Source organism: Dermacentor andersoni, chromosome 9, assembly GCF_023375885.2.
Source record: "Dermacentor andersoni chromosome 9, qqDerAnde1_hic_scaffold, whole genome shotgun sequence".
Classification (NCBI taxonomy): domain Eukaryota; kingdom Metazoa; phylum Arthropoda; class Arachnida; order Ixodida; family Ixodidae; genus Dermacentor; species Dermacentor andersoni.
In genome coordinates this window covers 85,902,054-85,919,422 of record NC_092822.1, presented here as the reverse complement: position 1 = coordinate 85,919,422, position 17,369 = coordinate 85,902,054, and the positions used below count along the sequence as shown (strand labels likewise).

The following is a 17,369-nucleotide window of genomic DNA, read 5'->3' as shown; positions in this document are numbered from 1 at the left end:
ACAGTTATGTGGCGCGCATATCTCCTGCTGTTTTTCTTTTCTCAACTATGTTCCTGCATTTCTTAACATGACTTCGATGTCGAACACAGCGATTTACATATTCATCTTGGCGTTCTTCAAGAGTGGTGAGTACTGTTTTTGCATCAGTTATAACCACGAAATGAAAGACCTACGGCGCATTTTAATTGACACGCTTTTTGGCACTATTTGCTTGACACTTTTGATGCTCAAGAATACTATAATGGACGTAATAAGAACACCTTTGCACTTTTACGTTTTCCCACAGAAGAATAGTAATGTTCGCACCAACATGCAAGCATGTTTTCCCCGAAAAGCGATATTCTGGTACATTAGGCTCAGTCTTCACTACGGTTTGAGTTTCTCACGTACGCGAAAATTGCTCAACTTGAATATACTCATTAAACACTACGCTTTTTCCAACTTTACTTTTACTGTACAAACTTTGGCAATGTAGATCACCCAGCCGACATTGGTGAGTTATTGTAAAAAGGCCACTTAGACTTTACAGCAAAAGTGACCAAACATCCTGACGGCTACTGACGCTTCTGAGCAAATACAAAAGTTCGCTAACCTTAAAGTGCTCTAAATAAACATTGATGTGCCGCTGTCGCCCAGTCGCTAATGGCGTTGCGATGCTGAATTTGAGGTCGCCGAATCAATCAAGACTCCCGCATGCAGATGGGGACGGAATGCAAGAAAGCTCGTGTAGCATGCAATGCATGCACGTTCAAAAACCTCAGGTGACCAAAGTTGATGCCGAAGTCCCCCCCCCCCCCCTCCACTACGACATTGTTCATATAAGATCGTCATTTTGGTACGATAGACCCCCGAAGGTTAAATATTTAGTTTAAGTAAGCATTCTTGGAAATCGCGCGTTCGTCCAACTTCTGAAGGCTATAATGGATATGAGGCGTCATATAGCGAACAAAAATAACAAATTCAGAGACATGCGCATATTATATATATATATATATATATATATATATATATATATATATATATATATATATATATTCTGAACGTAATTTAACGCACTCGTATTCAATAAGGCCGCACTCATACGTTACATTGCTCATACTCCGCAGAACGTAAAATATACACGTGTGTTTCACAAGTCAAGACTTTCAATAAAGCGAGCGTGTTTCTTCTAGAGGTGCGCAACTGCGAGAGCATCCTAGGCGGCCCGCGTCAAGATGGGCAAATAAAGAAAACACGACCTAGGCAAGGCCACATAAACAAAATCAAAAAGGTATAGGTTTCTGAAAAGAATACATATGCCTCACAACCTAGGACAAATGGGAAGGATAAGAGTGGGCACATTTCACAAACACGCACACATATATACACATAATGCAAACAATACACAAGCACAGCTTCAAGAACAATCACGCCGCTTCTGACAGCAACGTGACAAGATAAAGCGATGGCAAGCATCGAAAACAATGATTGAATAAAGTGAAGGCTGAGGGGCCATAGCTTCTGCCAGGCTAGCCCTCCAATAGAACTGCCGATATCATCGCGGAGTCATCTTTGTCTAGCTCTATGAACCCAATAGGGATAATTTTACATGGATTTGTGATATCATCGTTCACATGATGCGTTACTGCATAACTGACCAAGTGTGGTGCCCGCACTAAACATAATGCTTAGCTCATGCAGAGTCGATGGTAATCTTTTTTAATGTTTTTCAGGCTAATTCTTCCTGACTTACACGCTTGAATAAAGAGCAGCTCTGCTTGGAAGACAAAACTGGCTGAAGCAGTATATTTAGCACTTACGGAGCGGTCTGTTTCAATACGCTCAAATGGACAGGCTGAATAGCCAGAACAACTATCAGGTGTGTAAGTTAAGATGGAGCATAGGCCGCATGAATAGTAAGACTGTGGAATTTTCGCCGAATAGTGGCACTATATATGCCTGCGTGCTTTTAAATAAAGTGCGACGAAAGGGCCATGTCTCGCTGCAATTTATACAAAGGCATATCTTCGAATTGGCTTGGAGCGTTTCGGGCTGGCGGGGAGGAATAGCTAATCAGGCTGTTTTATTTTTTAAATACTAAACGAGCAGCCCACTCAGTGACCAAGAACGCCGCAATCAGTGGCTCTGGCGTTATGTTGCTGAGCATGAGGTCGCGGGTTTGATTACTTCTTATACAGTAGGTTGATTCTTGCTATGATCGCCTGGAAAAGAAACGCTCTTGTTTCAGCTGCACGTTAAAGGACGCCCTGGGTGGTCGCAGTCAATGCAGAGTCTTCCACTAACGCGCGTTCCTCCTAACCCACTGTGCTATTTTGCTAGTGTGAACGTCATATTTGAAATTTTGGGCGGCTAAATATTACAGGAATCAACTCAATAGCAAATAGCACCACATAAAATTTTTCTAGGAGACAGTTTTTTCAGGATACCATAATATGAAGATAAAGGAAGTGCAATTGGCGGGCATTCTTCCTCCGGTGTGCATGGAGTGAACGATGTAGTTTCCGTGTTACTGGAAGCCAAGGCACGGCTTATACGCTTGGAACCAAGAACAGTTTTGTTCAGCAAGTGGTTTCATAATTGCCCGTAGCGTAAAACCTAACATTACGGACAAGACAAAGAAGGGACAGAGCTAAGTACACTTGGCTGACAGTGTCACATGTTGCGAGAAGCAGCCAGGGATCTTGTTAGCTATTGATCTTGCGCGTAAATTTATGCTGCCTTATACAAGCAAACATTCATACCCCACAACCTTCCTTATTGTATTCTTTATTTATTTCGTTTCTTCCTTGCGAAGCTGTTTGCCAAGTCTGCCGGCCACATTCCATCGAAGCCTGCTACGGAGCGATCGCTATGAGCCTTCTGCGCGATTTGGTGAAACCGCCGTTTGGAGAAATTGAGCTCGATGCCAGTATGCAAACAATCTGCAAAAAGTGAGAGTCCTGAATGCTATGTGTACAGTGATTAGTATGCTAATTATATATTGAAGAAGTGTAGGTATAGATTTGTTTCTAATAGGCTGCAGCCTATCAGCGCGCAAAGAACAACAAAACTATGAAGTGCCTCTTTGTATCTGTGTCGTGGAACATTCATCTGATTGTTTTTCTTTTCTTTTTCGTGTTCACTCATAAGCCCAAATGAAGATCATTTTTTCAGCATGAGTTGATCATGGGTAACGGTGTGTCGTTTTCATTAGCTACATGACTTCTGGTCTGGTTCTTCTTTTGCTGGCTATGAACCGTAAGTTGAATACCTGAAAGGAACTTATAAAAGTGCAATAAAACGTACTTAATTTAGGGTGTGCAACGCCAACATATTACATTGTTTAGTAGCTGCAATAATATCAAGTTATCTGGTGAGGAGCTTTAAGAATTGCGTATGAATTGGCGCTCCAGGAGGCATTTCAACAAAGGTATGTAAATGTGAATATTTTCAAAGCAAGCTCCCTTTTATTGAGATGCAGTCTTTTGCTCACAGAATCCCCTGTGACGCGTTTCGTACCAGTGAGCCATCTAAAAGAATACCTAGCTTTTCGCTCTAGAATCGTGTGAGTGTTTGCTAATGCTGAAGGAAATTTACAGCCGCTTCTTGAGTAGACTTCAGTCATGTGTCCTACGACAGACACTTCATGAAATGTGGCAAATTAGTTACGACAAAATTGGATGCTACTGTCCGCTGGACGGCATTTCTTTTCTTTCATTACTCTTTCTCAGCCTGGTGGATATCTACACAACGGATTCGTGATATTTCTTTGGCCCTGTCCTTTGATTGGTGGAATAATCCGACCTAGCTTTACAATCTGCTACTTTGCGGATGACTCGGGTGGTCGAGTGAACAACATAGAAAGGCGCTGGTTCCATGTTGGATCTCTAGACCATAACGTTTGTTTTATATGTGAAGCTTTCTTTCTGAGAAACCGTATAAGCTGTTTCAGTCGCTTCATGATGTTGCATGATGGATGACACTTTCTTTTCTTACATTTGATGAAGGAAAGCTTTACCGGAAAATAGCCAACATCATGCACCTTCACACTTCTACGTTTGCCTTGTTTGGTGCCGTGGGCTTTATTTTGCTCTAAAGCTGAGTTGTAGGTGTATAAGACACATTGAGAGCATCTCTGCAGCTCAATGTCTACTATGCTCACTCTCAGAAAGTACGACCTGTTTCATTTCGAGGGGTTTTGATCGCACGCTGTCAGCTCGTGCTCACATGATTCATATTTTTGCCAGTTTAGTACACGAAAGAGAAGAAACAAGCCACCACAAGTTATCATTCAGCCGCGCTAATGATTGTGTTCACTGTTGTCTAAACTTTTGTCTATGTCGTACCACGGTGAATTCTACTTGCATTGTTGGAGATATTGTGAGAACACATACAGAAAAAAACATTTGATTTGTACAGAGACTAGAATAGGAGGGCAGCTTCTTTTTTCGTCAGTGTTGCTTCTTTTTCAACGATAACTCTATCTGTTTGCAATTATATAAATATCAATACTAGGTGCGATGTGAACTACCACTATTTATTCAAAAACTTTTTCCAGACGTTTCCCCAGTGTGTCCCGATGCAAGTCCCTTGTAAATGACTGCCCAAAGGAGCAGAGAGAAAATTTCACAAATCTAGAAAACATCTACCGGGGTTTTCACAACGCTGTCTGCACTCAAGATTCTTTTGACGGTAAGGTAATTTCTTCCTCGCTATAGGCAAACTTAGTTTCCTTAATTAAGACGTCATCTTTTTACTCGACGGATCTCAACTCATGAATAAAAAATAGTGTGCACTGTGGTTTTCTATGAATGCTACCCAATGATCCTTTTCTAATACGTCAATATTGAAATTGCAAGGTTTCAGAGCCGCAAATGATGCTCACGCAAGGATCGCTTGGTTGCATACACGTACTTTGGTAACGGCTTCATTTGCACTGGTCAAAGGTAACTGGCATTATGCTCACTGCAATATCCATACGTCACTGCACAGTCTGTATGGGATGGTTATTGCACATTTCGCCATCTTTTGAGCATCGCATGGGTTTTCAAACTTTTTCATGGCACCACGGGTTCTATTTAGTTCAAGCAGCATGAGTGCCCTTGATATCTATGGAGCTCGACGAAGCTGCTGACAATTTAGCTTGCGTACCAATGAAGATTAGTTCGAAACACTGCTAAGCAGAAAAAGAAAGGCGAGAGTGATGTATTTTTAAAATCTTGATGAGCCAGAACAAAAATGGGCATATTCTTTATAATGATTTTGCCGCCCTGCAACTCGTTCCCTGTACAAATATTATTGTGCAAACATGCTGACCCTGTGGAGCGTTTGCCCCTAAAATTGGGGACACTAAAAATGTACTGTAAAATAAAATATCAGTGATACTTGGACGCCATGGCCTCAGTTCCAGTCAACATGCCCAGTGATTCTGCTGCACACCTCGCTAACAACGCGTCGGTATTTCAAGATTTAAAGGGGTCCTGAACCATATGACAAAAAAAGAAGGATCGCATTGTGTAAGAAATCCTTCATTAAATTTCCATGAAAGTGAATTTGTATTTTTTAAACAACTTCATAGTGTAGCATTACATTACAGGCTTTTGCTGTTTGCCTGAGCACTCATAATGACGTCATCGAAGGGAGAGCACGTGGGTATAGGTTGTAGTACTTAAGTTTGTGTATGCCTACTAATTAAGTTAGTTTTGAGTTCAGCGCTGTCCTGTGTGTTTCCTGCCTTCTGTCTTTGTCGTCCTGCGCTATCCCTTTAAGATGTTCAGGCAGATAATCACCGGAACGTGCGAGAGTAAGTCCAGAAGTGTCTAATTGCATTAAAAATAAGGAGACATGTTAGAGGTCTGACTGTCTGAGGGGAGACCGGGTGACATCACAGGGCATTAGCCATATAAACTTTGTTTTGCATACTATTAAGTAATGCGGTTGCAATATGTAAATTCGCAGGTCTCCGCAGTCTGTGGGATTGCCTCGATCGGCCACGCAGAAAAAGATGCGACAAGGACACTGACACCTTATTCAGTACCAATTCTCTGTTCTTACACTGCCAGTAAGTTCTCTTTTCTTTTTAATGCGTAAGCGTTTCAATGGTTACCCAACGAGAAAACAGTCCGTCCGTCCCTCTTTTGCGTAAGACAATTGTTTTCGAGATAAAGCCAGCCTGCTGTGGAAGAAGACGACGACGAACGCACCAGCAGTGGCACGAGCGCGAGGGGCAGTATGGGAACGCTTCTATGACAAGTGGCATCGGAGCCAGCTGTGAAAGACGACAACGACGAACACGCGAGCAGTGGCACGAGCGCGTCTCTGCGACAACGTGACGTGTGCAATCAGTCATGTGTTATTAGGCACACCTTTAGTAAGCCGGAACTGTGGAGCAGTCGGGGCTGCGGATCATAATCATCAGCGCACCCGGCGCCAGCACCTGCAGTAGTTTTGCGTGCCGCATCAGTTCAGGTTGCAACGCCTTCCGCAGCAGTTCGTGTTGCCGCAGCGCCGTCGCATTTACCGCAATGGCGCCAAGACAACCGTACCCACTGATCAATGCTAGAATGACCAGCATTGTTGAGTGTGAGCCCTCAACACCGCGCCATTTCTACGAAATGCTTACGCATCATTAACATAAGTTCCTGGGGAGATTCTACATAAATTCTTTTGGTGAGGCTCCGGTGTATGTCTTGGGTGATGGTCGTTTGTAATTTTAAGACACGAGGACTTACGTACCCAAAGGTATCGAGCCTATGTTTCGTAAACGAGAACTTTCGCCAAGCCGCATAAAGCGCGAGACACATGGCGCAACCTTGTGTGCGATCGGTCGTACGTGACTACCGTGATTTTTTCTTAGATACGTAGATTTATTGGAGACTTACTTATACGTATGTTTAAATATCTTGTTGCGAGGTTTTGTGTATACGTGCAGTGAACTTCGTTTCCAGTGGCACTTTGTTGCCCTTTATCAATCTGTATCTTCGCATTTGTATATTCCATTGAATCTTCGCATTTCGAATGTACGAGGGCGAGTCAAATGAAAGTGAGCCTACCCACCCCGCGCAATCATGGTTCTGTTCATTATCTGCAAGGCCTGCGCGTAGCACACATGCATCTCTCATTTACAAAAGTGACACGCAGGTGCGAGGATAAATGTTCTTTAATGCTCTCATACACTGTGTTGAACATGGTTGCGTGCCGTATAGGACTCTTCAGAAGTTGAGCAGCGTGGTGCCGTCAGGTTTTTGACAGCTGAAGGTGTTTCCCAAAAAGAAATTAGTCGCCGTATGGCTGCCGTGTGCATGAAATATTGCAGTTCATTGGCCACTGTGAAGCGTTGGAACAAACGGTTCAAAGAAGGACTTGAAATTAGCAAAGACGATCCCAGACCGGGCCAAAGCCATCGTGCAATCACCCCTAACAAAATTGCAAAGGTTGATGAGCTGATGAGACAAGAACGGAGGATAAGCATCGATGAACTGGCAGAGCGTGTGAACATCAGTCACGGTTTCGTTCACGCCATAATTCATGAACATCTCGGTTATGGGCTCTTGTGTGCGCAATGGATGCGCAAGATTTTGAACCACCGCCAGAATACGGGGAAGGTCAGCGCTGACTTTACTCATCTGATCCGGTATCCCAATAAAGGTGAGGATTTCTTGTCTGCAATTGTGATCGGAGACGAACCATCATGTCACTACTAAGAGCCTGAAACATGACGGCAAAGCTTACAATGGAAACATTCAAATTCACCTTCCCAAAGAAAGCAAAGGCCGTCATTTCCGCCAGAAAGGTGTTGTTGACTTTTATTTTTCGATCGTGAGGGGCCATTACTGATAGAATTTGCTGAATTTTGAGAGACTATCAATTGTTTCCGATATTGTAAAACGCCGGATCGGCTGCGTGTCGCAATCAAGAACAAACTACGTGGAAAATTGACGAATGGGGTCATCTTGTTCCACGACAATGCCCGTTCCCACGTCGCTGATGTGGTTAATACAAAACTGGCAAAGTTCAAGCTGGAAACGCTGCAACATCCGCCATACAGCTCAGACCTGTCGCCTTGCGACTTCCACATTTTGGGGCAACCGAAAAAACAGCTCAACGGAACCAGATTCGTCTCGGACGATGTCGTGAAAGTGAGTTGCAGACGTTTTTAAGCAGCAACCCAAGGATCTTTATGAGACGGGAATTGCGCGACTCTTTAGTCAATGGGACAAATGTCTAAATGCTCATGGGGGCTACTTTTAATTAAAGTACTCCGTTTGTTATGTATGCACATTGGCTCACTTTCATTAGACTCGCCCTCGTATATTCTGCAGAACTCCTGCTTTTTATACGTAGTCTCTGTTGCGACTATAATTTCGGTGCAATTGCTCACGATACACGACCAGTGACAGCTGCTGCTGCTGCGTAATACATTGGAACAAATGGCAGCGTCATTGAGATTTTTCACTGGCCGTTGCAAGTGCACAAGAATGTAAACAAAGATGTTGAATGACAAAGTGTCATTAACATATTTGTCCTCAACTTGTTCATTTCATGGCCTTTACATTTTTCATATCAGCGGCATGCACTGCTTTGCTGGCTTCGAACTGGTGTAGTTCTAAAGTTCGTGTGATATTTTCTTTACTTATTAAATAGCCAAAATACATGGAAGCATTGACATCAGTTATGTTGGGCACAATTTTTGGCACATACGAGTATATTCTTTTATGAAAAAATACATATTTTACTTGTATTTACAGTGCGTAGCGTTCAACAATTCGTTTGCAGCATCTTTGGCAATGACAATGCAGTTATTATTCGTGTATTTGATCCCTAGGCAAATTGTTTAAGAGGAAGCTTTAGCTCGGGCCTAACTCCGACGCGGCCTATTCAGATACGAGTAAAACGCAGAAACGGTTTTCTGAGATAACTCCTGAATTGCTTTTAATGAAATTTCTTGCATTTGAGAGAGTGTGTTAAAGTCTAGTCTCTGTTGGAAGCGGAATTACGATTTAGGGCCTGAACATTGTTTAAAATATTTTGAAAAATTCGACAGTTCGAAAAAAATAGAAGCACGAACTTTAAATAATAATAGCTCTGCATCAAGAACAGATATCGCGGTTCTGTAAACGGCATCCATTACACCATTCAAAGCGGACAAATTCGATATGTCAATTTGTACCTTACGTGAATTGGTTATGTTATGTACAAGGGTTCTGCAAAAGCCGTATTTCCATAATACTTAATTTTTTGGGACTCATGTGTAATATATCAATTTTTTTTCGCTGTAGATGTACTATTATGTGCAATTCACAGAATTGTAATATCAATTTTCATTGCTGATTTACAGAGTTGTAAACTTAATTGTGTCGTTTTCTGAAAATTTTCGATTTTTGCCATGTTTCAATAAAATATTGACGACCTAAATCGAAAATTCGAAACGAACAGTCACTAGAATTTACGTTTTCTTTTAAGTGCAACAAGCCTCGTCAAATTTGGTGCAGTGGTTGCCGAGAAAAACAAATTCTCCTTCTACGTGTGTTTAGATAGGAGCATCTGACCTAATGTTTCCTCTTAAGGAGGAGGTCCACCTGGAACGTGAGCCGCCCCCCCCCCCCCCCCGAACGAAATTTCTCGCTACGCCACTGATTGGATGGTACCGTGTTACACCTGACTTCGTAACCGTAGTTCTGGTTGCCTTTCGCTTATTCTTTGGAAAAATTATTGCAGTGCGACTGACACATCCCGGCGCGTTTTCAATTGTGCAAATGTTTCAGGACTTTGTCTAGCGCCAACGACATCATGAAAGAAGCGCATGTCATTTACATAAGTGTCTTGAAGAAAGCTATTGCCCTCAAGGAATGCTAAGGATTGTACAATTAGCTGTCGTATATCTTACGTCATCCTTTCAGTCACTTTTTGCAAGACAAAATCTGCTTATATAGTAAACAATATAACAGATCGGTAGACTTCATCGATACAAAACTGTTGAAAGGCTTCATGCTTCTTTTTGCAGCGAGCTGCGTAATGATCCAAAAATCTGGCAAAATCGCAATGCAAGGCAATTATTCCACCTCAAACGCTGTCTCTTATGCTTTCAGTGAAGTTCAAAATATTCTATAGCCTTAACCAATCTACGCCATAACCTGTTCAAATCGAGTAAGTCCATTATTGCCAGCTTTGTGTGAAATTCAACAAAAGCACTGGCTTTCTGGATTAATTTCATCACTCCAATCTTACATTATGCCAATGAGTATAAATCTAGTTTTAATGCCTACAAATTAGCCACCGCGGTCGCTTAGTAGCTATGGTGTTAGACTGCTAGGCACAAGGTCGCAGCATCGAATCCTGGCCACGGCGGCCGCATATCTAGGCGGCGAAATGCGAAAACCCCCGCGCACGTTAAGAACCCTAAGTGGTCAAAATTTCCGAAGGGCCCCACTACGGCGTCTCATAATCAGATCGTGGTTTCGGCATGTATAACTTTATAATTAAATTTTTTTATGAGTACGTATTCTTTGGAGTGCACCCTAGCAAATCTGTCACACGAAACGTGTAATGCCATGTATCTGCACAAGAATTTGTAATTTGCGAAGACATTCAATCGCTATAATGGTGTAAATGTAGATGGCCGGTAGCTTTATAAGCCATAAGGAACAATTGAAAAAGAGAATAAGAGACAATGCCCATATGATCAGATTTATCCATACCATAGAGAGACAGTAGAGCTGACCTAACTGAACTTTAGGGGTGGGCCAACTTTAAATTGGGGGATAGACCAACTTAAGATTAAGGGGTGGGCCATCTGTAGTTCGAGGGTTAGACGACTTAATATTTCCGGGGGTGCGCCGTCTTAAGTTTGTGGGTGGGCCAAATTGAAATTTGCGTGCCCATTTAAATTTGGGGGCGCGCCAACCTGAAATTGAGGGATGGGCCAAATGAAATATGGGAGGGTGGGCAAACTTGAAATTTAAGGGTGGCCCAGACGAAATTTTTCGGCGGGCCAAATTCAAATTCGTTGGGAGTGCCAGCTTGAAATTTCAAGATTAGGCGAACATGATATTTGGAGCAGGGCCAGCTTCAAATTTGGTGGCGAGCCTACTTGAAATTTGGGGCTGGGCCTACTGAAATGAGGGGGGGGGGGGGGGGGGGGGGGTACGCTTACGCATACTTAGGCAACCCCTGTGGAGTTTCAGCATAATTTTTCGGTAAGCTACAGTTTCTCAAAAAGTGTCGATATGCAAAATTAGGCGCTAATGAAGGGAGAACTAACCCACGCATCTAACTACTACTGAATAAAATGTGCGTGCTATATGAAGGCCACTTTATTTGCAGGACGGCTCGAAACTACAGCGCGTGTCTCGAAGAAGTCACAAGAGACTGCCCTCCGAATTACGACGAAGGTAAAAAGGCGCTGAAGAGGATAACGAATGGAACGGTGGATACTTTGTGTTCGTCGTGGAGAGACCTCCAGGCGACACCTTCATCACTACCGGAAGGAAATACTGCAAATTTTACGGATCTCTTCGAACGTCAACATACACTTAAAACGAGCCGCGGTGATGCCACCACGGTACATTCCCTGTTCAACGGATCAACAACGATGACAAGCGAGCTGCCGCACATGTCTGTAACATCACAAATTTCCTCGGAAAATGTCACTGCTGGGAATCCATCCTTGTGCTTGGACGCAGCAGGAACTTCTGGCACAAAGTGCAATGACTCTAACGTCGTGGCGCCGTCAAGTGCTACATCTGTGTCGGCCATCGCTTTCATGTATTGTGCATTTGTTTGCGCATCTTCATGGCTTACCCTACTAAACCTATGAAGCAGTTTAAAGGCATTATTTACTTTCCTTGCCCTGGCACACGCATTACGCGCTCATTGTGCATCAGCACCAGTACAGGAAGACATCAGTGGCAGAATATCGAAGGCTGCACAAACCTTGTAAATGCCTTTCTTGCGATCCTGTAAGAGCATTTCTGACACCTGTACTGAATCACGAAATTTGGCGATTGCATATCGAACACTAGGCTACAATTGAGAGGGGTTCCCGGTACTTCAGATAGGATCTTCAACCTTTCATTATTTTTATGACTGCTGTTGCAATTACCCTAACTCGCATATTTAACCGAATGGGTGGCTTTTCACGCTTTATTGTAGCTTGCCTTTGATGTAAAAATGTCCATGCTGAAGTTTTTCGGCTACATTAGTTTTGAATGTAAGTTTAACTAAGAACTGTATTATTTTTTTTTTATTTTTCTGATTATTAACAAGCTCTGGTCCTGACTCCGACTGGGTTTCTAATAGCGTTGCGTGCAAATAAGCAAGGGTTTATGGTTCGCTGATTACTTCTGCACGTTTCCCTTTTACTGTACTTTTAGATGCCGTAGTAATAAAGTATTCAAGTCAACCCTTTTTAAATATTGGTATTCAGGCGATTACGGTATGAGCACTGTTAGAAATATTTAATGCCACATGTGTAAAGTTTCAATTGCTTTAATTTCCCATCATGTGCGTTACACCACACGTAGGCTTTGAGAAATATTTATTTAATGTTTCTAGACTCCACACGGAAAAACCATGGTTGTCTTGTTGTCGAGTGCGAAAATTGCGGCAAGAAATTATATGAAGCCGGCGGAGACAGCTAGGCTAGTGACTTCTTTTACAAAATGCCTCTGTTTAGTGGAGATATAAAAAGAACGGTTGGCGCAATTATTCGGCTTTCTGAATATGTGATCATCATCATCAGCAGCAGCAGCAGCAGCATCAGCAGCAGCCGAGCTACGTCCATTGCAGCGCAAAGTCCTCTCCCATACTTCTCCAACTACCCCGGTCCTGTGCTAATTGTGGCCATGTTGTCCCTGCAAACTTCTTAATCTCATCCGCCCACCTAACTTTCTGCCGCCCCCGGCTACGCTTCCCTTCTCTTGGAATCCAGTCCGTAACCCTTAATCACCATCGGTTATCTTCCCTCCTCATTGCATGCCCTGCCCATGTCCATCTCTTTTTCTTAAATTCTTGATATAGGATACGTTTCTATAAATATATAAATTCTCGTGTACCTTTAGTACTGTGCCGTAACAAGTTACCTCTCTGCGATGGCAAGTAGCTGCAGCTCTCAAACATTAATCAGCCAATTGGCTCATGACTTTATTTTGATCGTGCATATCGGCCACACGAAAAGGGAATCAAATAAACAAAACATGTATGATACACCACTCCTATTTATTTATTTTTTAAATTTTTGCTGCCACATTAACGAGCGAGGGATCCCTCGTGTTGGTTGCCCAGTGGCTTTGGTGTTGCGCTGCTAAACAAGAGATCGCGGGATCAAATCCCGGCCAAGGCAGCCGCATATTGATGAGGGTAAAATGCAAATATGACCGTGCACTGTGCATATAGTGCACGTTAATGAACCTCAAACGGTCGAAGTTAATTCAGAGTCTCTCCCTAAGGCGTGCCTCATAATCAGAACGTGATTGTGGCACGTAAAACTCCAAAACATAAAGAGCGTGTGGTGAGCGAAAGGAAAGCTGATTTTTTTTTAACAGCTGGCCATTTGCTTTTGAAGTTTTGCTGGTCCGTAAAACTTAATGTGAACAACATACTTTAAGCCCTGCACCAGCTTGTGTGTCTTAAGCTTTTGCGGTTATGTCCAGTTATGTCCTCTTGCTATTCTGTTCTGCTCGTTACGTAAGCACCTGAGATACCACAACAAATATGTCCCAACTAGGCCAGTTTCGAATCGTTTCTAAACATGGCCTTGTAAGCTGATGAAATCAAGTGTACGTTCTGAGTAACCTTCTGAAAAAGCCTACACTTTATACTGTGTCCTTAATAAGCAAATATTGCTGACTAATTACCTATATCTATTTGTTTGTTATTATTAACGTCATATACAGCCCATATATGTTTGTACAGCACATCTCAGAACATGTCCCGCTTTCATTTTTGCTGTAGATCTTTTACCACAGTTTAAATGAAAAAAAGACGACAAAACTTGTGAGACCGCGTGGCCACGCGCTGCCAATCAAGTGCGACTCTGCCACTGCTGCTGTCAAACACACCGCCGACGATAGAGAAGCACAGCTGTTGCAGCAATCTGACGGGCTGTTTTATCAGTATGTGACCTATCAGTGCCTGCTGGCGGCGAGACAGGAGCGTCTGGCAGTTTGTGATAGCGATAAGTGGTCTCCGACAGGCAAGTTGCCAGGAATCGTCGCGGCACGCACTCTGATAAGCCGCACAACACGAATCTGAACCGGGTGCAATTATGACGGCCGGCTCGAATATAGCTGGCATGTCAGGTTTATAAGCCAGCCTGTCCAATGTGCTATGCACGCCCTCTTCTTCTTTTAATCATTGCTTCCCCTTTCTCTGTCTCAAGTGTAGGGCAGCAAACTGGGCTCAGTCCTGGCTAACCTCACTGCCTTTTATTTGTCATTTGCTCTCTCTCTTTTTGTTACGCACGGGTCCACGGCGCCGAATACTGGACCAAGTTTTCCATCCTTGCAAGTGATGGTGCCTCAGTCGTCGAGTATTTGACACTCGCCAGAGGTAGCACTTCTCTTGCAAAAAAAAAATAACAATAAGATAGGCCCCTGCCTAGCGCCGATACCATATCTACCTTTCTCCAGAAATTTTTGTCTAACTTAGAACAGTAATACCAAGGCACATGCTATTTAAAACACGCTCACCCTCTTTGGCGGCGTGTAGCTTCGGAGTTGCGCTCCTAAGCCCAACGATGCGGTCTCAAACCCCGGTCGTAGCGGACACATTTCAATGAGGCGAAATGCAGAAACACCCAAGTGCCATTTAACGCACTTGCTGCGAAATATGCAAATTCAAGAGACGTTAGAGAAAACTGCCTGCAAAAGAAAAGGTTCCTCTATTTGATTTTGCTGTTAGGGGAATAATTCCACAAAAAAATGTCATGAAATATATCCGAAATCGAAGCAAGGTTGTATACGACGTATTCATATTGGAGACCAAGCGCGAAAAAACGAGGCGCAATGCTTGTATCTTCTTTAATTATGCCTCGCCTATCAACGCTTGGACCTCAAGTTAAATACATGGCGAGGGCCGGAGACACGACCTACTGAACAAAGCGCGCTCAGCTGAAAAGCATAACATGAGATTTCCGGCCGTAAAGGCACTGTTATGGCGGTATTTTGCGACGCACAGCTGTCGTCACGTCAGGAGCGTCCGTCCCATGATGAACAATCGGCGTAGTGCCACCTAACCCCATGTGTTCACAGCAATATCAGTTTTGTCGACAAAGCATCTAACCACGGACCAACTTTACAAATTGTTTTGTTCTCAACACTTCAGCCCTAGCATTATATGACGAGTCAGTCGAAAAATTCCGTGCGAAGCCAAAAAACCCCTCTACCAAAGAGGGCGAGGATGCGAAGTTTGAGCCCGTTGTCCACGATAACAAAAGGCGTACCAGAGCAAAACATTCTACGAAGCCTTCGGCTTTCGTCGTTCCCATACGCGATACGTTAAACAAGACGTTAAACTTAGGCCAGAAATGCCTAAATCTATACTGATCTGTTCGAAAAGAGAATATTTTCTTTGCTTCTTGGCATTTACATGAAAAAGTCTGCTGGGCCAGATTTCATTCCAAATGCATTTTTACAGCTCTATGCAGAATGGTCGCGAAGTCGACTTTGCAAAATCCCTTGACAAATCAGGAGAAATCGACGGAATTCGGCTTGACATCTCTAAGGCATATTATCGTGCTCATAATGAACTAATCGTAAACCTTTTAGACTTAGGAGTTAAACTGAAAATTGTGGGATGGATAAAAACGAACCTGTCTCACAGAACAGAATTCCTAGAACTGAACAATGCAAAATCAACTGCTTTGTGCATAACTTCAGGCGTTTCTCAGGGATGCGTGCTGGATACAGTTATGTGTTTGTGCGACATAAAGGATGTGGCACGATTCGTCATATTATTAGTTTACGTTTATTTGAGGAATATTGTTTATATTTACTCGGATGTAAACTGCGGCCAGAACCAAATTGCACTAAATTCTCTGCTACAATTGTGGCGGCCTGCTGCGCGAGAAATCAAATGAAAATTCAAGACATAATAAATTCAGCTGAGTAAGAGAACTAAAAGCCTGTTAGGGGTTTACTATGACATTGCGAAAATGCACAAACAGCAGGAATTGAAAAAACAGGGCAGGTCACCTCAATTAAGTAAACTGAAAAATGATTAGGCATGGATTTTCGTCTTCGCGAGATTTTAATCTTCCACTGCATGCCAGATATTTGATGTGGCATTGGCCTCTCCCCAGACAGAGCATCGTTTCTATGCTCACCCAGTGGCAGGAAGATGCCCTATCGGACGAGGTTTAGGCACTTCACTTCATTCCGAACAATAGGGCTTCATGTGCGCGACTTCTGGTGGACGTTACCTCGTCCCGGAGGAATGAAGACTATCAGTGATAATCTCATAGTTCACGTCGCTGAGGCGTCGTAGAGTCTTGTACGTGTCAACGTACCTCCTGAGTAAGTTTTCTGAAAGCCCTGGCGGGCCGATGGGTCTCACCTGGCTGAATCGTGACGTTTCGGTGCCGTAGATTGTAACGTCGAGCGTCGTGTTTTTGTTTTTCGGTGATTCTGACGCGCGCGAGCTGTCTCACTTTTTCAGCCTTTTGAACGATAACTTTCCTATTTATTATTCCTCTTTGACTCGAGCCAGTGTTCGCGTGTAGCCGAGGTGGTCAGGTGTCGGTTCATCATGACAGGCTTGTAAGACCTCATGACGAATAGAGGTCGTGACAAGTGGGCGGCTGCTCCCGCTTGAAGAAAAGTTCTTCTTGTAGAGAACATTATTACGGAAGCAGAATGATAGCTTACTGCAAATGTTTTGGGCGCGCATGTAATCCGGCCTTCTAAGAAAGCAATTATTAGAATGAGCTTGGTGCCTTCTCGCTGCTGACGAGCAAAGGTGACCATGCGTAGATTTTTATAAGAGCCCTATCTTTGACGCATTCTGTGACTTTCTACTTAGCCGGTGACCTTGAAAGGCAGTTGGCGTCTGAGCCTTCTCGTCCGGACTTGTACACTACTTTCATATGGAATTCTTAAATCCTTAGGCTCCAACGTGCTGGTCGACCGGAGGAATCCTTCCAGTTCATCAGCCAGCGAAATGAGTGATAATCTCTGACAACACTGAAGGAAGGCCATAGAGCACCCGAACACATTACTTTCCTCTGGTTGGGTAATTAGACTTGGCACTCGACAGCGTCCCGCTTGCGTATCCAATGACTCTCTCGGATAAGTATTGCTGGATGAGTCTGGGATTAGCACCGCGCTTAGACCTATACTGTTAACGTATGCCGAGAGAAACCACCACCAAATTAGGAAGATCCACTAAGCTTCAAA

The 17,369-nt window shown here is 43.3% G+C and overlaps 1 protein-coding gene across 1 annotated transcript; it reads left to right on the top strand.

Moving 5' to 3' along the window:
• On the top strand, nt 1-12,255 carry LOC126528356 (uncharacterized). Its single transcript, XM_050176256.2, has 5 exons — nt 1-125; nt 2,795-2,930; nt 4,538-4,671; nt 5,938-6,040; nt 11,302-12,255. The coding sequence occupies exons 1-5, from the start codon at nt 68-70 to the stop codon at nt 11,792-11,794; spliced, it is 924 nt and encodes a 307-aa protein (XP_050032213.1). The 5' UTR covers nt 1-67; the 3' UTR covers nt 11,795-12,255.
• The last annotated feature ends 5,114 nt before the right edge of the window (nt 12,256-17,369 follow it).